General features: G+C 36.8%; 1 protein-coding gene across 5 annotated transcripts in view; it reads left to right on the top strand.

The window, feature by feature from the left end:
* Positions 1-24,766, top strand: part of LOC117416550 (UDP-glucose:glycoprotein glucosyltransferase 1-like) — a 51,387-nt gene that overhangs the window by 7,185 nt on the left and 19,436 nt on the right. For 4 of the 5 annotated variants that reach the window (XM_034027692.3, XM_059034592.1, XM_059034590.1 and 1 more), the window contains exons 5-26: positions 313-425; positions 1,061-1,235; positions 1,717-1,813; positions 3,269-3,347; positions 5,301-5,401; positions 5,547-5,646; positions 6,636-6,696; positions 9,145-9,236; positions 10,043-10,193; positions 10,576-10,695; positions 11,150-11,235; positions 11,517-11,652; positions 12,257-12,388; positions 12,705-12,869; positions 15,642-15,762; positions 16,336-16,434; positions 17,239-17,262; positions 20,085-20,179; positions 20,733-20,939; positions 22,190-22,321; positions 22,704-22,834; positions 23,416-23,511. In XM_034027692.3, coding sequence (XP_033883583.3) covers positions 313-425; positions 1,061-1,235; positions 1,717-1,813; positions 3,269-3,347; positions 5,301-5,401; positions 5,547-5,646; positions 6,636-6,696; positions 9,145-9,236; positions 10,043-10,193; positions 10,576-10,695; positions 11,150-11,235; positions 11,517-11,652; positions 12,257-12,388; positions 12,705-12,869; positions 15,642-15,762; positions 16,336-16,434; positions 17,239-17,262; positions 20,085-20,179; positions 20,733-20,939; positions 22,190-22,321; positions 22,704-22,834; positions 23,416-23,511 — 2,513 coding nt within the window. The remainder of the gene's footprint in view (positions 1-312; positions 426-1,060; positions 1,236-1,716; positions 1,814-3,268; positions 3,348-5,300; positions 5,402-5,546; positions 5,647-6,635; positions 6,697-9,144; positions 9,237-10,042; positions 10,194-10,575; positions 10,696-11,149; positions 11,236-11,516; positions 11,653-12,256; positions 12,389-12,704; positions 12,870-15,641; positions 15,763-16,335; positions 16,435-17,238; positions 17,263-20,084; positions 20,180-20,732; positions 20,940-22,189; positions 22,322-22,703; positions 22,835-23,415; positions 23,512-24,766) is intronic. The other variant, XM_034027693.3, reaches the window with a different exon arrangement.

Here is a 24,766-nt window from a genome sequence, read left to right as displayed (position 1 = left end):
AATATGTATGTTGCTGATTTACTTGTTTATGTAATGTTTTATAACTTGTAAACCCACCAATACAACTGTAGACAGAGCAAGTACATTAATGTTTTGTACCACCTGTAATTCTCTGAATTACAGGTGGTAGTGGAAATTACTGGTGCTGTAGTATAAATGATACCTGCTAAATTATTTATTTATACATACATGCATACATACATACATACATACATACATAATGTGTGTGTGTGTGTGTGTGTGTGTGTCAGTATCACTATTGTTACTATGAACTGGCCCACAATCTAGGTCATGCTGTTTTGTGTTGCACAGATTGCTACAAATGAGCCCCCTCCTTCCGGATGCAAGGCTTTCCTCAATGTTCATGGTGAAACAACTTGCAATCAAGACAGTCTGAACGCCCTGCTGGCGACCGCTTCAGAGAGGTATATTCAAATGATTTCAACCATTGCCTGGTACTTACATGAGAAATTACTGATCCATCAAAACTTATTACTGCATTAGATGGCAAATGACTGGATGATCACATCTACTATACCCATGTCAAAACTACATATTAAAAGGAAGTATTAAGTTAATGTTTACACTTGTGTGCTAAAGCATCCCAGAAACATAGATAGGACAGCCCAGCTCATTAAACAACTGATTTATGAGAAGAGAAGGATTAAAAACTGCTGGACTAAATTAAAAAAAAATATATATATATATATATATATATATATATATATATATATATATATCTCTATATATCTATATATATATACACCCCCAATTTTAGATTTTTGCAATTTAAGATAACATTTAATAAAACTGAAAAATGGTATCAGCTTAGGTAGTCACTTTTGACTCACTGGTTACTATAATGCTGTAATATATCCAGCGGTGGCTTTTCCCGACAGTTGTTAAACCATCTGATTGCAAACTGCACACATGTATGACATGGGATGTTTTTTGTGTTATAACAAATAGAGTACACCAAAACGTCATATTGAAGGATGCAGTCATATTGTACAATTGTATAACCTGTTGCTTTCAGTGATAATCTGCTCATATTTCCTAGGCCAAAGCCATACCTGTTTAAAGGAGATCACAAGTTTCCGTCCTCAAGTCCAGACACCCCTGTGGTTGTTCTGTACGCTCAGATGGGCAACAAAGAGTTTTCCAAATTCCATCAACTCCTTGTTTCAAAGGCCAACAGTGGGGAGATCACCTACATCCTCCGACATTACATTGTGGTAAGTATCCTATAACACAGTTCATATGAGCCTCATCTTTTTTTAACCCAAACTGACGAGTTGATAATAATAATGAGTTAACTATACTATTAAAACATTTGTTTATGATCTTCTACTATCAGAGTAATTAAAGTTGGTCTGTTGTACAGTAAATAAAGTACTGTAATAATCTTAGTGATAGCAAACATTCTCATTCTAATTTGTTTTCTACTTCTTTGTTAAATCCGCTATGGGGCATGAATATGACCATGTTTAAGTCGCATATATTTTTTATTGTTTTTGCTGGAAAACTCAGCATACACATGTGATGAAGTGTGATACAAGAATTATTTAACAAATAATCTTGAGGGAATTATATGATCTAGTTCACGCTCGCCTACTTTTGAATGAGTTCTATCCCCACTCATTTTAAATTCTGGCCAGTGTAGCCTTGATTGGGGATTTGTATTTGTATTTACTGACAATTTATTTGAAATGACAGAATCCCAGTCAAAGTAAAGTTTTCCTCTCCGGATATGGTGTTGAACTGGCAATCAAGAACCAAGAGTACAAAGCCAAGGATGATACTCAAGTCCAAGGTATGCCGATTTATATTATGCTTTTTTCATAATCAAAGTACGACATGTTTGTCTTATGTGTATATACATAAATTAAGGCAGGGGGTTGTCAACCTTTTTTTTGAAACTGTACCCCTTCTGTCTGGAGATTTCAGCTCAAGTACCCCTTTACAATTTTTCGCTCTACTGAATGGCACAACAGTTGCAATAAAATGGAGAATAATCTGATTAACACATTTCTTCTCCTCCCAGTTTGGGTGACAAACTGCTGTTTTAGGACAGAATAACAAACAGTAGGCTTATTCTTAAAACTTAAGTATTTGGATGCACAGAATTAAAAGACAAGTTTTAAGAAATCTTTCTGGAAACAGTCACATTCAATTTCTATTTGGCAAAGTTAGTATAAATAATGCAAAATAGTGTGCACTGTAAATGTTTTTTACGTTAATGTTTACTTCCCATCGCCACATAATTATGTGTGCCATATAAAATGTTTACCTCAATAACGTTTTTTATTAAAGCCAACATAAAAATTATCCGAAGGGATTCGGTATAACTTTCTGGCACTTTGCATTTTCTGTAGACTCCTGTGTTTTCTTTTTTTGTTTTGCAAGTAAGCAATGTGTCCATTTCATCAAACACCGAAAACAAATTCAACCAGCCGTTATTGCTGTTACTAAAATGCAGCCGAGGTTAAAGAAAGGGGCTTATTACCAGGAGGTTCACACACAAGTTTTTGTAAATCGCTTTGGATTAAAGCGTCTGCTAAATGACTAAATAATATGAATAATAATTAGTATTCAGTTATACATCAAGTTGAAAGCAGCACAGAGTGCTGTACATAGGCGCAATTGCCAGACACCTGCTTCATCCACCCTAGTGGAAATCCTGTCCACTCAATCAAAATCGCGTATGTGTAAGTACGAACGTGATATATTCTGTGTTTTTTTTAATTGTATCTGCAGTTTGCTTTGAGTTGCTAAACAAAAATGTAATATTTATGCACAGTGGTTTAGAGATACTATATAATACTGTTAAAAAAATAAATTCGGAGTCGTCCTGCGTACCCCCTATGACCCTTAGAAGTATCCCCAGGGGTACGCTTACCCCCGGTTGAAAACCCCTGACATAAGGTATCTGCATGTATTAGAGTACTGCAAGAGTAACATACTGCACTGTGTTGACATCCCAGATTTCTGTAGTGATCACCTTTTACTGTGCCATCCTGTGAGGTTTAAGGTTTTCCTCATTTAGCAGACAGTTTTCACTGTTACTTTTTGTTAGACTGTTTTCAGTTTGCTCCTGAAAAAAGGAATTTACAATATTAACATAAAAGCTATAATTTCTGAAAACCAAGCTGTCAATTTTTTGGATTTTTTTTTCTTCTACTTATATAAACAGGCACTTACTTATGAAGAAAACCCTTGTTCTAATATGACATTACATTTTGGTTAAATGCTGGATTTTAAATTGCAGGGGCTGAAGTAAATGCTACACTGTATGGCGAGAATGACCCTGTTGATGAAGTTCAGGGATTTCTCTTTGGAAAACTGAAGTAAGAACTCCTAATTATTGTTTTTACTGGCCAAAACATTTTGTGGAGGAGGTCTGATTTTGGAATAATTTAACAGTTTGATTGTACTATGTCTGTCAATTATTAATATGTTGGTCCTAATATGGTTTACAGCTTTCTTCCATGAAAACAGCCATTAAATATATTCATTACAAAATACCTAATAATATAGAATAAAGCAGTAGTTTGTGGGAGAAATGTGTAGTGAGGCATGAATTTGTTGTTAACCTTAGAGCTGTATGTTGCAGAGGATCAGTTTTATTATTATTATTATTATTATTATTATTTATTTATTAGCAGACACCCTTATCCAGGGCGACTTACAATTGTTACAAGATATCACATTATACATTATTTCACATTATACAGATATCACATTATTTTTACATACAATTACCCATTTATACAGTTGGGTTTTTACTGGAGCAATCTAGGTAAAGTACCTTGCTCAAGGGTACAACAGCAGTGTCCCCCACTGGGGATTGAACCCACAACCCTCTGGTCAAGAGTCCAGAGCCCTAACCACTACTCCACACTGCTGCCCTGTTTTAACTGGTATTGACATGGAGTGAAATCTGGCAACAGTCTAATCAAAAATCAAGGGTTTTCTTACAAGCAATGAAGAACAGGACACACTTGAAAGAAGTGCTTGGACAAATATATGAATATTCGAATGAATATTATTTTACATGTATTTGGATACAGAAATCAGATGTTCGCTACAAATGACAGAAATACCTTATTTACTTATTTACTGCCTCACCAGAATTTGTGTGACAGTTTTAAAAAATGGAAAATAGCTCTGTGTGATAGGTGAAATTTAATACATATAAAAAAACACACAGGATCAACACAGCAGTTCTTGAGCCTCTGTTTAAAAGTTTTAGACAGCAAAAAGTAAACAAACCAGATTATACGTGTGCCTGTATAGTGATCTCTATGGAAAGCCATCTGGGACAAAAATGTGTTGTGCTGCTTTAGAGCGAGCCAGAATCTCATGGGACAGAAAAAACGGCAAGCACGTCATTCTGAAATGCCTCGCTTAAACAGTACCCAACTTCCTGAAAATGTAGTGTAGTGATTTTTATATAGATTGTATATATCAAGCTTAAAAGTAAACGTATATTTTGTAGCATTTTGCTACCCAAAACTCTTAAATGCAGTAGCATTTTTCTGATACCTTACACTGCAGGAAACCGGGAAACCATTGCTAATAGAGCTTTCCAATAGATGACTGAGGTCTATACCGCCCCATGTAGATACACGCAAGGCCCACAATGCAAATCGTATTGGACAGTGGAGTACAAATACCTACAGTACAGAATAAAGTGGATACAAGTGTTGAAAGTTTAAATTTCAGTTTTGTTCAGCTACAAAAAGGCACAAGTAAACCTTGTGCTATTAGTTTATGAAAACGTGTCTATGGCCACTGTTTACTGTGGAGAAACGGCAATGGCAAGGAATTAAATAAAATAAAATGCGTTGTCAACTTTATGTACAATTTATTTTGGTAATAAACAAAACAACATTTAACTTGAACTGTTATTTGGCATCCTTTGTTTTGTAGTTAATTCACTAGGGTAAAGTAAGTCCTACACAACTTATTCTTTACTCCTGGGATATTTTTCTATTTGTAATTGTTACATATTGTAAGGTCTTGCTGTAAAATAAAGGCACACACACAGGGGCCACGGCCATGCCCTCTGCCCCTGCTACTATGCTGTCTCTGCCTGCGTTCAGAGCAATGTAATGGCTTTTATTACTTTTTGAAAAATGAACGAACATCCGAACGAATATTTAAATTGAGCGAATATCCAAACATCAAAATCCTGTATTGGTCCCAGCACTACTTGAAAGTGAGATGATGTTTCTCCTCGTGAGATATTTCTTATCTCTTTAAATGAAGTGAGACGGATTGCTCTCTCTCTCTTGTAGGACACTATACTCTGATATGCAGGAGCAACTCAAAGAATTAAGGAAGCACCTTGTGGAAAGTACCAATGAGATGGCGCCTTTGAAGGTCTGGCAGTTGCAAGGTATTTGCAACATGTGTTCACTTTATTTATATCACTACCTGTTCATATCCAGTGTAATGGGCAGCACTTGTTAACTGCAGCATTGGTTAACCTGTAATGTCACGGGTTAATAATATAATAAATACAATAATACCTCTTATTTCAGATCTTAGTTTCCAGACAGCAGCTCGAATCCTGACAGCTCCTTCAGCCGAAGCTCTGATGGTCATGAGGGATCTTAGCCAGAACTTCCCCAACAAGGCCAGGTAATGCAGGCAACTGGCTAGGTTTTATTAGTTACAGTAATACTTTTCTAAATAAACTTTTTTTTTGTGGGGTTGAGAGTTTCAAAGTTGTCACACCTCAAAAATCCATGGGGTTCATCCATCTGATTTTGAATTTACAGCATAGCGGGGAATGTATGTTACTGACATACTTGTATATTTGTGTATTTTGCTGACCCTTTTCATTTGCATTACCATTTTGTTTTAAACATCTTAAACTGTTTCTTTTTCAAATCCTAAAAAGGAAAACATCGCATTTACTGGAACTTTAGTCTATTTGACAATATACGCTTTACTTTTTGATTTTTTTATTGATTTGTTTGGAGGAATGTCCGGTATCCTACATCAAGATGAATAGAAATGTTTGATCCTGTTAACAATCTCTTTGTTGAGACCAATTGTTATACTGGCTTGACCAGGTAATTTATTTTGTACTTCATTTGATGAATTGTAACATTTAGCACAGCTGCTGAAACGTTTAGTTCTATCTTTGCAGCTGTATTGTTTTGTCTCCTTTTTTTACAATTTTTTTTTATACTAGTTTTGCACTATTTAAATATCAGAAGCGCTTGATTTGATTATTTTATTTATTTATTTAACACATTTAATTTTTGAAAAATTAATTATACTGTCTTCACAGACAGGACATAGGCTGTTACATTAGGATACAGCGATTTTCAAAGTGATTGCAAAAGCCATTATAAAGTACTTCAATAAAGCACACTTCAAGCCCACTCAAAGCACCAAGCTAGTGCGATATAATTACGAAACTATGGTAATAAAGAAAAATGCACTTAATTAAAAGAACCCGAAAATGAGCTGTCAGCAGTCCTGATTAGTACTATATTTCAACTTAATAGACTGAGAAGAGATTAGATTTCCGTAAGTCTTTAGTTAAAATTTTTCAAGAGGAACAAAGATTCTTAACTTTTTAATTGGTTTTTAATTATTTTTTTTATTTTCTATTACAGATCCATTACAAGAACTGTGGTAAATTCTGAACTCAGGAAAGAAGTGGAAGAAAACCAGAAGGTAGGTGTTAAGGGGACATGTACCTGTCATAACTATGAAACTTATGTGAAGTGGTCACAAACACCTACTTTTAGCTGAGCCCAGCCCTATCTGTAAGCATCTCTAACCACTGGCACATTGTGTTATATTGCTTACTGATACAATTTAAAATGTTGCATTGTAAACACAAGAGATGGACAAATAGGTGTAGGAGTTGATAATTTTCAGATCTGGTTAATGGTTAATATGAGCCTGTTTCTTAGTTAATTTGACCTTAATAGACATATTTGATATATGAGTAGTTCTGCATGTTTCATAATTTTATAAGCAAGTTGTTTTGAATGGTCCAGTACACCAAGCTAAGCAATCAGAGTTCACTGTGATAAATGCATGTAAACATATGCACAGATCAAACAGCTTGATACGGAAGAAGCATTATCAAGTGCCCTGAACTGACCAGAAGTCTGCTCCGATTTATTACTGCTTTTCTAACTGTCCCCTTAAAACTTAAAAATAATACAAGTTAATTATTCTCAAGTACAGGTAGTTAAGCTTTGCTCAGTAATGAATATAACCGTAACTGATTGTTTCAATAATCCTTTAAGCCTTTAAATGAGCTGATTTTCATATTATCAGGACACTTCGGCATAACATAATGCTACTTAAGAAATTTGCAAATAATTCAGTTATAAAACAAAAGTAAAAGTTGTAGTATAAAGCAAATATCTATTTCATTTTAGTTATTTAGTTCTACATTACCACCAGCAACTCCACGGTCAACTAAGCATTATATCCAAGCCTGAGATCAGCAGCTACATTTCCAATAAGGCAAGAGAGTGAAACAGGGGATGTTATTACCAAGTAAAGGTGGTGTACAAAGCGCTGCTCAAATGTAAATAGGCTATGAGAATGTAACATTACGTTACTGCTACTATGTGAATGGATAACATTTTTCCTAGCTGCTTTAATGTGTTTGTAAAGCCTCTGTGTAATGTACTGTTCATATAAGCATGATGTATAAATGGAGATAACTGGTGATGCATATCTCCATTAAAAACAGTGGTTACCTCTTAATGAAAAAAAGTGTGCAAACGAGCAAAACAAAAAATGCTTATAACCATCAAAATTATCTGCTACGCTGTAACCTGTAAGAATGTATTAGTTGTATTCCTTTGGTTCCACTGCAGTAATTCTTTGGGGAAATTAGTCCTCAAACATGTCTCCCACAATACACTGCAATGAACAGTTTTGCCTCTAGCCTTACCATTTATTGAACCCAGTTAACTCCACAGCGTGTCTATTGAGCACATGAGAGCCATCCATTGACTTGTAAGCCACTCCCTTAAGAATCATTACTTAAACACATTTTTTTAGTATGATAATGGTTGGGAGCTGCTGAATACTTACTAAATGTTCTAAGTGTAATACAAATGTAGTTTGCTGAACTGATATATAACTTAAAAAGGAAAACGTAAAAATAAATAAAATCAATCCAAAACAGTCCATCGTCCGCTAAAATGACATGTATTTTAGATCGGTAAATAATATTTTTTGTCCCTCTTTTTAATATGCACTGTTATTTTAGCTGCAGTGTGTGGAAATTAATGAAATTTGACATGAATCTGTGATGTTATCATTACTGATCTTGTACAAGTAAAGTATGGTGAAAGCATGGTAAAGCCCAGAGAGATTTGGAAAAGCATATTAAAAAGCATGGCAACTATAGTAAATGCACAGTACTGTACATCCTCGCTATAACACCCTTGCAGGTATATATCTGTCGTGAATATAGGTTGTCAAACACTCTTTTTTTGGCTTGTTCAGCAAACATTGATTCAAGAAGGAAAATAACAATGAAAAAAAAAATGAGGCTCTGATTTAACTTTTCTTTCATGTCAAACATTTCATGTTGGGTTGATTTGGAATAAAAGATCAGTTTGGGATTCTTGCATGTTGGATTAAAATGTGGTGGACTTTGAAACGATTCATGTCAGATTTGATTTTGAATAAAAGTTTAGCTTCAATTCTGGAGTTTTGCTTTTTGTACTGCGTTTTAATTCTTTAACGAATTGGATAAAGCAAAGGCAGAATACTGCATACATGAAACAAACAGGTACATTTAATTTTCAACTTACTCCAACAGTTTATCCTTCATTTTGATTGTCCTTTCGTTATAACGAACCCCTCGATATAACGAACAAAAGGCTTGGACCACAACAGGTTCGTTATAGCGAGGCTGTACTGTATAACCATGGAAAAACTGCAAAATTGCTGTGCAGTGGTGGTTTCCTCAATTTCTGTCAGCATTGACCATCATCTCAGTTATTAGCTGTTTGACTTTGTATAGGTATTGTTTAACATCTTCTGTAACACTTCAAAAGTAAAAAATAACAAAGACTCAATTGATGAACCAAGTATTGAATTGAGATGCGTGGCCCTAATTGCACGTTTACCTGTTTCTCCTTTTAGTACTTCAAAGGAACTTTAGGCCTACAGCCTGGTGACTCTGCACTTTTCATCAATGGCCTTCACATTGACTTGGATGTGCAAGATATTTTCAGGTATATACTCCCATTATTATGTGAAATGCTCAATTTGAGTGTCATGCCACTGTAACTCGCATATTGTTGAGTAATGGTCACATGTCTTTCTTGAACAGCTCCTGTCCTAGCTGACCATTGTGACAATGTTATGTCTCTCTTTTTTGTTTTATTTGATTCCACCCACTGTAACAATTGTGAGCTATAAGCAAATATATAACCGCCAGTTTACTGTTCTATATACTGCTATTTTTAAATGGTCAGCATGCAACTACCACCTTTTTTTATACAAGGTTTACTCTAAATAACAAAAAAAAATGCATGCACACTTTTAATGGGTTACAGTTGGGTACAGTTTTCACTTGGTGATCTCAGGCTGACGAGAGCAGTAGCTGTCCTTTTAATGAAAACTTCCTTTACACATAGTTGTTGTTATTATTATTATTATTATTATTTATTTCTTAGCAGACGCCCTTATCCTGGGCGACTTACAATTGTTACAAGATATCACATTATCTTTACATACAATTACATTATTTTTTACACAAAATTATATTATTTTTTACATACCATTTACCCATTTATACAATTGGGTTTTTACTGGAGCAATCTAGGTAAAGTACCTTGCTCAAGGGTACAGCAGCAGTGTCCCCCACCTGGAATTGAACCCACGACCCTCCGGTCAAGAGTCCAGAGCCCTAACCACTACTCCACACTGCTGCCCTGTTATAATTTTAGTTTAATAATAGAAACTTGAAGGTCTAATTTTGTGCGATGTATTAAGCAGCTCTTACAGTTAACAAACTTGTTCATTCTTCTGCCTACAGTGTGTTTGATACCCTGCGGAATGAGGCACGTGTAATGGAAGGACTGCGCAGTCTGCTGATAGAAACTTCTGTCATTCATGACATCTTGAAGCTGAACGTGCAGCCGTCAGACTCAGACTATGCTGTTGATATCAGGAACCCTGCCATCTATGTGAGTTCTTTTAGTATTTAATATTATTATTTTCAGTAAATGTTAGTGCTTTTTACTGATGGCTCTAATTGTATGTTTACAGCCGTGGCAGGGGATAAATGCCTCTGTTTGTTTCTGCTACACATACTTATTTTTCCATGGCAAATAAAGCGCAACATCTCACTCCCTGTAACTATCTGGTGTTTCATAAGAGAAGGAAAGTCAACAAGAAAGACAAGGTTAGCTGTGTTCCTGAAAGAGAATGCTGAATGAGTATCTGTTATATTGAAAGTGAACTGGCTGTCCGCTTTGTTCAGAGTGAAAAGGGTGCTGCTGTTGAACTTGCCCTTAGAGTACATTGCTCACCTGATTAAAATGGTGTGTTTGTGGTTATTTCTTTCAGTGGATCAATAACCTTGAGACGGACAGCAGGTATGATTCATGGCCCTCCAGTGTGCAGGAACTCCTTCGACCTACGTTCCCTGGAGTCATCCGACAGATCAGGAAGAACTTCCACAACTTTGTAAGCACATAACTTCATATACGGTATCTTAAAGTTCAATCAAGTAATGCTGAAGCAATAAAAAAATGTTGGTCTAATTTCCTAAATGTTCAAAATGTAGCATATCTGTTGTGTTGGTAATCACTCAGTTAACAAAGAACAAGAAGCATGCCAAAATTAGACAATTAGACAAAGCCAGAGAAAAAGCAGACTGGGAAAAGCCAGCAACAGCTGCCACTGTCCCCTGAAAGGACCCAGAGGCAAGATAATGCAAACATCTTTTGGTTTGTGGCAATTTAAAGCAGGAACAAGCACCCCTGATACTCTGCCTCAGGAACAAACAGAAGTTAATCTCACAGCCCAGGACCAACCTGATCTTTGAGAATGCTTCTATTTCTGTTAGTTAGTAGAGAGTACGTACGTATTTGAATTGTACTAATACAGCAGTGTAACTCTATGATATGTGTATTTTCAGGTAATTATAGTTGACCCCACAGACGAGAGCACTGCAGAGTTGATAAATGTGGTTGAAATGTTCTTTAACAATCACATTCCATTAAGGTAAGCCCATCGGCTAAGTAAGTTCAGTTATGCAAACTGTTGAATTGTTTCTTTTGAAGTGGCAACTGAGACAGATATTTGATGGTTGTTTTTTTTGTAGAATCTTTCAAAATAAGTATTACAAACAAACTAACCATTGTAAGTAGTTGCATTGAAACTTAAAAAATAAAGCAAACTGTTTTTATTGATAAGACTTAATAGTTGTACATGGTTAGATTTCTAGTAAACAGGTAATTGCCTCTGATTTGTGTTGGTTATTATTATTTTTTTCTATTATCCAGGATTGGTCTGGTGTTTGTGGTTGACAACTCTGAAGATATTGATGGACTCCAGGATACTGGAGTTGCTTTACTCAGAGCTTTTAATTATATATCAGAAGAAATGGACAATCAACATGCTTTCCAGGCTGTAACAACTGTATGTAACTGTTGTTAACATCAGGGGTATAAAGTCCACCAGTAGGGAACCCTAGTCGCTCAGTAAATGGACCACCATGCAGAAGTGCATGATGTGACATGCTCAGGAGCTTGCTAGTTTGAATCCTGGCCATGCTGCGTTGTCAGTCTTGGCTGAGAGTCTACAGGGAGCTCTGCATTGGTCTTTGAACTCTGGGGTCGGGAAAAATGTCTTCAGGTCAGAGTTCATCACATCCTGCTTCAGCAACCCGTACTGTCCAAACGATTTCCCAGGCTGGGCTCTTAGCCCGTGGGTTGAGTTGCTCACTCCTCCTGCTGCTGACATTTTAGCATTTCAAGGGGTTAAAATTGATAAATAGTTAATCCACTGTTGCTTAACATTAAACTACATTTTTGATATCATAACCTTTTTAAAAGCGGAAAAGATAGCATGGAGCAAGAACAGTCAGATAAGCTTTAATGTTCTTAAATTACATTAAAAGAAAAGCATAACACCGTTCTTCTGTACACGAATATTCCTGACTGTTTGTTTTCAGCGGTTTCCCACAGTGTATTTTTGATTTTCATCAAATTCTCTGCAATCTGATTGTTGTTTTGCTTTGCAGATGTACAACAAGGTTCGGACTGGAGAGAAGCTGAAAGTGGAGAATGTAATTAGTGTTCTGGAGAAGAAATATCCCTACGTGGAAGTGAGCAGCATTCTAGGAGCTGATTCAGCATATGACAAAAACAGAAAGGTAAATAAATTACCATATATTAATAGCAAACACCCCACACTATCGGAAGAAAATAACATTTCAGACAATGTGGGCAAATGCACAGGAGATTGAAATAAGGAAAACTGTAAAAAAAAAAAGAATCACAGAAGCATTTTATGGCAACTGAAAGGATTTTACAATTTTTACTTCTTTGAATAATCTGCACGAGTCATTACCTAAACACTGATGAAGGTGTTTTCCTTGGTATAGTTACCTCTGATTTTATGATTGAATGTTTGAAATTGTGGATGAATTATGTGTTCAGTGTGAGTGTTCTGCTTGCCATTGTTTTCAGGAGGGAAGGAGTTACTATGAGCAGACTGGTGTGGGCCCTCTCCCTGTGGCTCTGTACAATGGGATGCCATACCAGCGAGAGCAGCTGGATGCTGATGAGCTGGAAACTGTGACTATGCACAAGATCCTGGAGACCACAAGCTTCTACCAGAGAGCCGTCTATCTGGTTAGTAGAGCAATGTCAGTAGAGAATGGTGGCAAATTGGTTAACAGTGTGCAGGTGCAATTGATCAATGAAAAGACGGACAACTATAATCCAGGTGCAAAGTTGTTTTATGGGTTTGTATGTCCAGTGCCTGACAGCAAAACAAACAGTAAACAATAATGATAGTAAGTAATACAGTGGCGTGTATTACTTGGTTTGTCCCAAAATAATAGTCCAGTTTATTGTACAACCACACAAAACACATACACAAGTCCGTTGAATTAGTGCTTGTGGTGCAAATACAGTTATTTGTGATACAAGTGCAGTGCTGTTCCGGGTTTTTGCTGGCCTCTGGCGACAGCTCCGGAATGTGTTAGCTGTCTAATAATAAGAAGTAACAATTAGACAAAACAAACAAACACTCACGATACGGGTAAACAAAACACAGGTCCTTCTGGGTTCTTTTTCATTAACCAAAACGAAGGAACAGATTACGTCACTTCGACCCCTACTTATACTGTCACTCATGACCCCTTGGTAAACAATTGCAGCCACTCCTCCAATCCGCGGCTGCCACATCTTTTCCCTTCCGGGTCGATGTGTTAATGTACCAAAGCTCCGCCCCTTTTCTAAATGACCAACTTCCTTTCAACCCTAGGAAAGAAGTGTCAGGCCAAGCAGTCCAATGTACTCTGTTACTTTGCACCCTCACAGGTCGGGAGGGAGATTTACCACCAAGAATCATTCTTTCTGACACAAGAATACATTATACTGCTGCACAGGAACCTCCAGTTTAGATTTCACTTAGCCCTGCTCATTTGATATTTACTCTTATCACTAAGTAACATTAAAGAAAGACTACCCTAGGATGACTTACGCTAAGGGTTCTTGCCAAACACACCAGTGTGACTAGTAAATCATTATGCTCATAGATAGACTAAAAAACTGTGACTGTGCGTGTTTCGTTCCCCCATCATTTCTACAAGGTTATTATCCCCACAGGCTCTCATAGAAACTGACATCCAAACAAGAAAACATTTAACCCTTAGCGGTCCTTTTATTCAGCGTGTGTCAGGCGCGTCAGGTCCAATTTATATTCACACGCGCAGTTTATTTTAGACGCGCTGTTTAAAAGTATTTTTTTTCACAGTAAAACAGGTTTAAAAGGCACTGCATATCAACAGGACACTCAGTACTGCATCTCCAGCACCGCCCCACCCTTTCGTTCGCTATAGCTTTCACATATGCTAATAAATAAATAATAATAATAATAATAGTCGTACATACCGATCAATCATCTCCTGATCACTCGTTTTTATCACCAAACTCCTCAATAATGTGATCCAAGTCGTTATTTTATTACTATAACATCTCAAAAAGCTTTGCAAATGTCTGTGATATTCTCTGAGTGCTGGATGCGGAAGCAGCTATCTTGTTATGTGTATGTCCGTGTTATCTATGTGATGTCGGGTCTATCAGTATTCATGAGATACGCCCACTTTTTTTTTTCGGATCTTATCGGTCTCACTTGGCCATTGAAAGGTTTTCTCGGCTTTTTCTGGAGAAAAAACGACTAGAGACCTGTTTTTTGTGTCTTTTTGATGATGTCGGACAGAGTCCGACATTGGACCGGAAAGGGAAAATTGAGATGTCGGACCAGGTCTGACATAGAACCGCAAAGGGTTAAAACGATATGTGCCCTGCAAGCTTGTACACAAGTCTGCAATGTTTAAATAGATAAAACTGTAGTGTCGGCCAACTAGAATTTGATTATTTACTGTCTGGTTACTACATTTGTCCAGAGCATGTTTTCTTTTTACTGCAGGGACACAATTCACTTAGAAACATGCTTCGCCACTTAGTAATTCTAGAAGCCAAACCGTTACATGTGTACTACTACTGCACAAAGTAGGAGGTTATCCAGGTTATTTTAACAATGTTATGAATTCCATAAAAAACTACCCCTTTATGTTACAACAATCCAAGTAAGAAATTACTTGTGTCAAACCACCAACATTGATTTAATACGTTTTTGGTTTACATTTTCACTCAATTGTGGTTTTATGCTTTTAGCCAACATGGGACATATTTTGCAATGGAGCTAAAGCATTCAAAATCAGGTTGCAATCTTGCAATATCTCATAAAAACATTTTACTCGTTTTGTAGTGTGAACATTAGACAGAAAAGTAACAGACTGGGCTCCCGAGTGGCGCATCCAGTAAAGGCACTCCACGTGGAGTGCAGGATGTGCCCTACAGTCTGGACGTCGCGAGTTCGAGTCTAGGCTATTCCTTTGCCGACCGAGGACGGGAGCTTCCAGGGGGCGGCGCTCAATTGGCAGTGCACCGCCCGGGGGGAGGGAGGGTTAGGTCAGCCAGGCTGTCCTCTGCTCACCGCGCACCAGCGACCCCTGTAGTCTGGCCGGACGCCTGCAGGCTTGCCTGCAAGCTGCCCGAGAGCTGCGTTGTCCTCCAACACTGTAGCTCTTGGGTGGCTGCATGGTGAGTCCACAGTGTGAAAAAAAGCGGTCGGCTGACGGCACACGCTTCGGAGGACAGCGTGTGTTCATCTTCGCCCTCCCAAGTCAGCGCAGGGGTGGTAGCGGTGAGCTGAGCCTAAAAAAATAGTTGGCCATTCCAAATTGGGAGAAAATAATAAAAAAAAAAATTGGCAACGACTAAATTTAAAAAAAAAAAAAAAAGAAAAAAAAAGTAACAGACTTTGTTGATTTACTCAAGGCTCAATTGAACTAAATTGTAACTGTTTGGTAATATTCCTATGTTCTCTTACAGGGTGAACTCACAACTGATCAAGACGTTGTTGATTTTGTAATGAACCAGCCCAATGTTGTACCAAGAATAAACTCGAGGATTCTTTCGGCTACCAGGCAGTACATTGACTTTTCAAAAATGAGTAAGTGACAATTAGGCAACATTCTGGATAATGTCACTTTACCAATGACACTACCTGAAATATTTGTCTTTTTTGACTTGTGTTGATTTGATCAGTTTATACCACTGGAAGAAGTCAACCAGCAATTCATAGTGCATTTTGCAGCAATTGTGAAACGAAAGATGCAATCCAAGGGGTTTTCCCAGATTTGTAAAATGCGCCAATACAATCAAGATCAAATCAACTTCTTGGTTTCTTACACTTTTGCCTGACATTTTTGATTGAGTTCTATAAAGCTGTGGATAAACTGTGAGATATAGACAAGCCAGATCTTTTTGGCAGGAATGTGGAGGGACTAGGGGCAGTATTGCCTATTTCTAAATGCTTCTCCACTACTCATCAAAGTATTAAACAGCCATTTGATTTGAAGAATAATTCTCCAACTTGTTACCTCTTGGAATTCTGTTATGCTGTTCTGTAAATTTACTTCAGGGAAAAGGTTTATCTGTTGCATTTGAAAAAAATTTAATAATTAACATGTAAGCTTCCCTTTGTGGTTTATATTGAAAGCCCTTTCATTGATTGTTTTTACAGACAGCTACTTTGTGGATGATTATGCAAGGTTTACTTTTCTTGATACCAAAGAGAAGACTGCTGCAGTGGCCAACAGCATGAACTACTTGACTAAGAAAGGTAAAAAGTGTGGTACTTGGTAGGGGTGCAATGATGCACTAATGTAATAATATGATACATTTAGTGATACATGGTCCTGATGGGCTGCTTGTGTAATGCATGATATGATCAAATGGTCATTTCATAACGGGCTATTTTGTTAAAAGACTAAAAATAAATGAGATGGGGGACGTATGTATTCATACCCACTGCAAAAAATTGGTATTCTTCATTCAAGAACCATTTGGTGACCGTGAGCCATGCTGTGCTTTTGGTCTTCTGTCACAGTACAAATGATAAATAACTCCATTACCCTACTGTCATGTAAAGAAAGTATCACAATTCCTTGATTCACAATGAAGTGTTACACCCCTAACATCTGGTCTATCAGCTTGTTAATTTATTTGGAGCGGCTATGGGATACTATGGGATTCACAATCTATTTTGCACATCAATAAATACTGTCAACCTATCTGCGAATCAAAATAATATGTGAATTTTTTAACCGTGAACCAAGCGGAGCACTGTGTTATGAAGATTGTTATTCATTGATCGCACTTGTTGTGACCATAACATTTTATAATCCCTTGTATTCTCACTAATTTATGAAGCTTCTAAATGCAAGAACACTTCTGTAATTGCAGTGTATCTTTTAAAGTTTCCAGTCCAAATGTTCATCTGTTACAATAATGATTGTCTGAATTGGACTCCCCCCCCCCCCCCCCCCCCCCCCCCCCCCCGTCTATTTTAATCATTTTGTTTCTGCATTATTTATTATTCTGATTTCTTTTCATTTTGTTTTATTTCCTGATCTTGCTTGACCAGGAATGTCTTCCAGGGAAATCTATGGTAATTCTTGTTCTGTGTGTTTTACTTTTGTGTTTTTCCTCACCCTGACCTGCCTTTCTTGGTTTGACCTTGACAAAAAACACATCAATACTGCATTACTAGAGCCCTGTGTTTTACGTGACCTGCCTTCTTAGGCTGCACTTCATTCCTCCCATCGCAAGGTGGTCATGTAGTCTGCTTAATTAAACCACTTATTGATTAATAATCTCCCGATTCCTTTAATCATCTCAATCATTCTATTAACGCGCATTGGCGAGTTGATTAGGCGGCAGCAGCAGCTACGGACATGCATCCCTTTATTACTAATACGTCTTATTCAATATTATTTCTTAGAATGTGTAAATAAATAATTTAAATGTTTCAGTTTACTAGTAGGAACACATCATTTGTCAACAAAATATTTTAAAAAAACAGCACTGATTCCCGGAACAATTTATATAAAATAACATAACATCAAAGTCGTAACATATTTATTACAAATATAACATAATAATAATAATAATAATAATAATTATTATTTTTTGTTCGCAAGCAGCACATTAAGTGTCACTTAGAGTTTTATTAAAGAAAATGTCCCATGCATTAAATGTTGCTATTAAACTTAAGCATCGTCAGTTGGTTAACCCTGCCTTCCTTCATAGATTGAACTTGTTCTGTAAAAACTTGGCCATAAGAAGAAGCACTTCTTTCAGTATCTACAGAATTGGTAACAGCTGACAAATATATTTTAGCCTTTCGTGTTAAATTGGAAAATGATTCTTCATCTTTAATCCAAAATTCCTTCAAAGTCATTCTACTGCCGTTTTCTTTTGCATATGGTAGGCATTTGTCCATTTCTGATTTACAGTCAGCATCAAATCCTGGAATAGAATATAATGGGAGGGCTTCCAGAGCCAAACTACACATTTGTTGTGGGTTGAATATCTTTAATGCCATCAGAAAGTTATGAGCTGGTTGAAAAAAACGTGGTTTCTTGCATTGATCCGGGTTGTAGAAATTAATCTGTTTTTCAGAAACGTCATAGAAGGTTTTTACACAGTTTGATTATTATATGTTTGTTGGACTCTCACTTCACGGCTTTCAAAGCAGTGAATCAGATCTACCAGTCCCTTCGCATGAGTTTCAATTAGGGAGAGTTGAGATTTTAAACTTTGCACATCTTTAAGCAATTTCTGGAGGTCCCTTAACACTACAGTGTTTGAAATGTGCATTTCCTTTTCCACAAAGCCTGCTAAAAAGGGATGTATTTGGAGTGACATTCAGCAGCAGAATACCAAGTGCCCCATTGTGTTATGCATGGCTTAGGTGGCAACTTTATGGGTAAAGTACAGCCTTCCTGTTGGATTGCTTCTGTCAGGTGGTCTTTTAAAACAGTTTTCTGCTTGGGCAATGTTTAAACAATTTTTTCAACGGTTGCAACCAGCTTGTCTGCTTTCGGAAAATGATTTGCTCAGATATTACTGTCAAGGGCTATTATGTGGGCATTACAAGACAAATGTACTGAATTTGGCAGTAAATCTCAAAGAGTGTCATTGTATACCTTGATCATGTAACTGGCATTATCGGAGACAAATCCAGTTACTTTATTAAAATTAACTTCAAATGCGTTTAAACATTTCACAACGCCCTGTGCCACCGATGAGTAATTCACAGAGTGCAGATTAACTGTATCGGCTAATATTATTTTCAGTTTGAAGGTATTCGATAGTCCTTGGAGAACAAACAAAGTGTGCAAAGCATACTGATCTTTTGCATTTGTAGACTCGTCGGTAACTACAGATACACTGTCAGACATTTTTACCAGTTGTATAATTTTCATTTTATGCAGCTCAGCAATTTGGGGTAGATATTCCTTTCTCAGTTGACCTGCTGTAAGAATTGCTCCCGCATTTATTATATGTTTGTTTAGAAATGCACGTAGTTTGGGATTATCAATTTTTTCCAGGGGAATATTAGCACAAAAAATGCCTCTGTCAAATAAAAAATAACACCTCGACGGCATTCGTAATTTTCGTCCCCCTTACGTTTTTTTTTCCCCCTTATGTTTTTTTACTGGAGGACGCCGTCTCATAGCTGTCAATCTCAGACTTTCGTTTTCTGTGTTTTTCTGATGATAAATGTCGGTCTATTGTTGACTTTCGAGTGTGATCCAAAGATAAATTGCAAGTTGTGCAAAGTAAATTATATCCATCAGTGTACAGAACACCAGGTGGATATTGTTGCGTGCAATCGCTCAATGAAATGCTTTTTGATTGCAATGTCTTTGACTCCATGTTTAGGTCTCTCGATTTTTCTTTTAACGCATCAATTTATTCAATTACCATTTATACTCATCATAATTAGCTTTTATTTTTCAAATTAGTCAAAGTGTAATGTGTTGATTTCTTAATTGTGAATTTGATTACTATAACAGGAGTGGCTGCAGGGACATCTAGGGGATAGCAGTTGAATTACAGTTGAAAAAACAGGTCGCGTAAAACACAGGACCCTATGCATTACTAATCAGATGACCCAATGTCTTGTTTATTTCCTGTTATTGTGCTACATTGTTTTTGGCTTTTTCAACGGCGATTTTGTAATAATAAAGGCAAAATGTTCAAACATATCTATCTCACCAGGGTTTTAGAATTTCCATTTAACCAACACAATTCTGCCCCTCTTAATGCATGGCATGTGTACTGTATGCATGGACAGCTATATAGAGTGCAGACTGTATTCCTGTGAACGATTACATTATTTACGTTGAGATACTCCATAAGAAGTTATTTTTGGAGCTTAATCGATTTATTTATGCATTTATTGATTTATTTTTTTTATTGTAGATGACACCTATATTCGACCGGTTACTTTCTGGATTGTTGGAGATTTTGACCAGCCTTCAGGAAGGCAGTTATTATATGACTCTATAAAACATATGGTAAGTTAGTTCCCCACCTAGACTGGCTCCTTGTTCATCATTTATCTCCGCAAGAACCCTGTTGACACTTGTCTTATTAAAAGCCTAGTAAAACCTGAAATTGATCAAAGTCCTATACAATGGGTCCTTATTTCCACCCCTACAATGCTATAGTGTATAAACGTGATTATTTCCTCAGCATTTTATGCAGTGTGGATACAGAGATGAAATGATTTCTAAGATGGAAAAGAGCTTGGATTTGCCCTTTTTGCAGGAATACATAAAAAAAAAAAAAAAAAAAAAAAAAAAAATGAAATAAAAAATTCTGGATAAAAGAACGAACCCATACATTTTCCTCCGATATGAGGCTGCCTTCTTTGGACCTCCTATGAATTTCATAAAAGTGCTTTTGTGCTTGGAACAGGTGGGAAATTATGCCTAATCCACTATTTCCTAAATAAGCTATCTAGGAAGTATAGGAAACCACTGCATATTAAACCATATATCGATATGTAAAGCACTGTAAGGTGCAAGAAGGAATGTCAGAGCTTCATGAGATATTATTCATTTTCAGAAATCCAGTAATAATGTTCGAATTGGTATGGTAAACAACCCTGCTGAAAAAGCAACGCCAGAGAACAGTCATATTGCGAGAGCGATCTGGGCAGCCATTCAGACGCAGACAGCCAACCACGCCAAGAATTTCATCACCAAGCTGTCCAAGGAGGACACGGCTGAGGCTGTGGAGTCTGGGGCAGATGTTGCAGACTTTGCAGTCGGGGTAAGTGTATGAATCTACTGTGTCATACCAGACTTATATCCACTGTAATAAAAATATACAGAAGTGTAGGTGTCAATATTTATTGACACCCTATGGTTTCCGGTACTTCCTTAATAATCTGTTTGTCTGAATGCACTGTTGCTTGTTAAATAAAACTTTAAATGACTAAACATTAATCCAAAATTAAAATGAACGATAATATGTTTAGTAAAAAAAAAAAGTCTTGATTATCAGTACTGACACCCATTCAGTAAAAATAAAATTAGTAAAACAAAGTCTTGAAATGGTATGACCTTAAGTTTGCCCTTCTAGAAGCAGTAATTAAGTCATTAGCATGTACACATGTTTTCACCATCCTTTTCTTTGTGATCCTGGCTGTTTGTTTGGCTGTGCTCTACTTAACCGATTCCTTTTTATTTATAACAAGCCTATCTATGGTTAAATGTATTTGTTACTGCTGTTTTGTTTTTTTAAAAAACCAAACACAATACAATCTCACAATCCCCCAGTAATCTTTTAATGCACAGCAAGAATTTCTGAGGTTGGCCAGATTTAGGGGAAAAATGCACTGAAATGCTCTTTTGATATGTGGGCCTAGCTATGGGCAGCAGAAGTCTGTTGTGCCACGCAGTGGAAACGAGGTATACGTTAAAACCATACTACTCTGGGGAATAACATTGAAATGAACAGCATCACAATATGTATGTTGCCAACATTTTTTTTATTTAATTGTAATTTAACATTATATTGAGTACATCCTAACATAAGTTGTTGTTGTTGTTGTTTATTTCTTAGCAGACGCCCTTATCCAGGGCGACTTACAATTGTTACAAGATATCACATTATGTTTTACATACAATTACATTATTTTTACATACAATTACCCATTTATACAGTTGGGTTTTTACTGGAGCAATCTACGTAAAGTACCTTGCTCAAGGGTACAGCAGCAGTGTCCCCCACCTGGGATTGAACCCACGACCCTCCGGTCAAGAGTCCAGAGCCCTAACCATTACTCCACACTGCTGCCCAGAAGTTATGGTGACCTTTCTGACTAGGCAAATTAGGTTGGACTGATTTTAAAGCAATATCTTACAAATGATTGCAGATGTTATTTATTTCAGTTAGTTATACTAAATGATATGACTGTACCTCACAGTTACTACTTAATATCTGATAATATGACAAAGAATATGTTTGTTTATGAGGTATATTTCTCTTGTAAAGTAAGATTTCATTCTGCTTTTCAGGGTATGGATATTGGCTTGTTTAAGAGTGCGTATGACTCTCCCAAAGTAGACTTTCTGCTCTCCCATGCTGCCTTCTGCAGAGATGTGCTGAAGCTGAAGAAAGGACAGAGGGCAGTGATCAGCAATGGGCGGGTGAGTGAGATTTTTCTGTTTCGTACAACAGTATTAAGTACATTTAGAAATATTTGTAAAAAATATACACTAATTGCTTTATACTAAACTGTACCATTTACTCTTATTGTTTTGAGGCAAATTAAAAAAGAAGCACAATCTAGTTGTTAATACACACGTGACAACGTAAAACAAACATTCAGAAACAGTGCAATTAAACTACATTGCTAAAACAGCCCTCCCAATTTTGTAAACTATATGTTATTTACTGAAATAAACTGTTCAAGTAACTAGATTAATTTAGTGGCTTAGTTCTGTTTTAATGTTTTGGGCATCAATAAATATTGTTAGTAAACTAATCTGAAGAGTGTGACCTGACATATTGATTGATAATCTGTTCCAGATAATTGGGCCTCTTGAAGATGGTGAAGTCTTCAACCAGGATGATTTCCTCCTGTTAGAAAGCATCATTCTGAAGACTTCTGGAGAGAGAATACGGAGCAAAATTGAGCAACTGGGAATAGAAGATGATCGGTATATTTCTAACATATTCTAATTAGTCTGGTATTGCTCATTACTATTGTCGGGGTTACAGTCTTAAATTAGATGTCTATGTATTTGCCATGAATTGGATGCCACATAATAGTATGTCATTTTATTTTATGTCAGTTTTATTTGAACTGAACCTGGGCCAATTCTCAAAATTATGTTGAACGCACAGAGACTGAATTTGGTTCCAGAATGTCATTACATTTCCATTGTTTTATAAATTGCAAAGCCAACAGAAAAATAGATATAAGAACTTGTCACAGGTCTGTGCCAACCCTAATCACTCCTTTTCTGCTGGCTTGCTGCTTCTGCTAGAGTTCAATGTTTTAATTGTATTTCTGTCCCCTTCTGAGGAATTGGGATGCACATCCCCAGCAACAGGGATATACTGCAGTGGAATCATCTGTCCCTATCTTTATAGAGTTGTACAGAACCGCAGACAAATCATTCAATATAAACAGGTGTCTACAGCTTTTCTGCTGTATTGCTAGATCTTATTTTGTGTTTATTGCGGTGCAGGGTGTACTGTATGTTACTAACACAACAATTTTTTGTCTGTTTTCTAGTGCCAGTGACCTGGTTATGAAGGTGGATGCTTTACTCTCCTCTCAGCCCAAGGGAGATGCAAGAATTGAGTACAATTTCTTTGAAGACAGATACAGGTAAGATGCAGACATAATTAAAAACAAAACCTATATGAACATGATTTTATTTAACGTCATGCAATCTAAGAAACTATAAAATGGTATCTCAAAAGTCTACCGGAAACCACAATAGCAGTACAGTATTTCATGTTTCAGGGCAGCAGTGTGGAGTAGTGGTTAGGGCTCTGGACTCCTGACCGGAGGGCTGTGGGTTCAATCCTAGGTGGGGGACACTGCTGCTGTACCCTTGAGCAAGGTACTTTACCTAGGTAAAACCTAATGTTAGATTTCGACATTTTTAAATTTTTGGAAAACTACAAAGCGATATGTAATTTCAGTTATATCAACATAACATTATTAGCCTAATTCTGTAGTGAATGATGGAAAACTTTTGGCGATAGCTGTAATGCCCCCCATATAATCTACTAAATAAAAACACTGGTTTGTTTTTCAAAGTTGTTTTTCTGTCATCTATATGCAGGTGTATGGAATGAGCGATCAACTTAGCAAAGAAACATACAATACGTTTCTGATAATATTATTATTATTATTATTATTATTATTATTATTTTTATTTTATTTCTTAGCAGACACCCTTATCCAGGATGACTTACAATTGTTACAAGAGATCACATTATTTTTACATACAATTACCCATTTATGCAGTTGGGTTTTTACTGGAGCAATCTAGGTAAAGTACCTTGCTCAAGGGTACAGCAGCAGTGATAGCAAGTAGCCTACTAAAGTGTTAGAGTATATGTCCTTTTACAGCCAGTTATTTAGTAAAAATAGTAGTGAACTGTAGAAATAATTTTAAAAAAGGCAACAGTATCAAATTGGCTACAGGAAGGATGCTTATCTCAGGTCGATGTATAAAATACTGACTTGCCTGTCCTTGTATGTAATATTGGAAGGATCAAACACTTCAGGGTGCTTGGACACCTCTGTAGACAAGTTTCATTCATGATTTTTCCTGGCAAGCATGTGTTGTCAGCACTTGGCTGTGATTGGTTAATTCACCGACGATACAGCGCGGCAGCCAGAAAAAATCGCTCTGGCTTCAATTTAAGTGGTACTACCTGGCAGGACTCGCGATATATCATCCCACGCTGATCTGTCCAACACTGTATGAAAGCAATGGCAGCGACACAGGCGGCAAAATACCTAGCGTTCCGCGCCGCACCTGTCTGTCCCAGGCTTTAAAGGGATACACTGTCCAGCACAGAGGTCACTGTAGACTAACACGGAGTAGAGTGGAGTGCACTATAGTGTA

This window comes from Acipenser ruthenus, chromosome 12 (assembly GCF_902713425.1).
Source record: "Acipenser ruthenus chromosome 12, fAciRut3.2 maternal haplotype, whole genome shotgun sequence".
NCBI classification, from domain to species: domain Eukaryota; kingdom Metazoa; phylum Chordata; class Actinopteri; order Acipenseriformes; family Acipenseridae; genus Acipenser; species Acipenser ruthenus.
The sequence above is the reverse complement of the archived record's forward strand: the minus strand, read 5'-3'. Positions and strand labels throughout refer to the sequence as shown.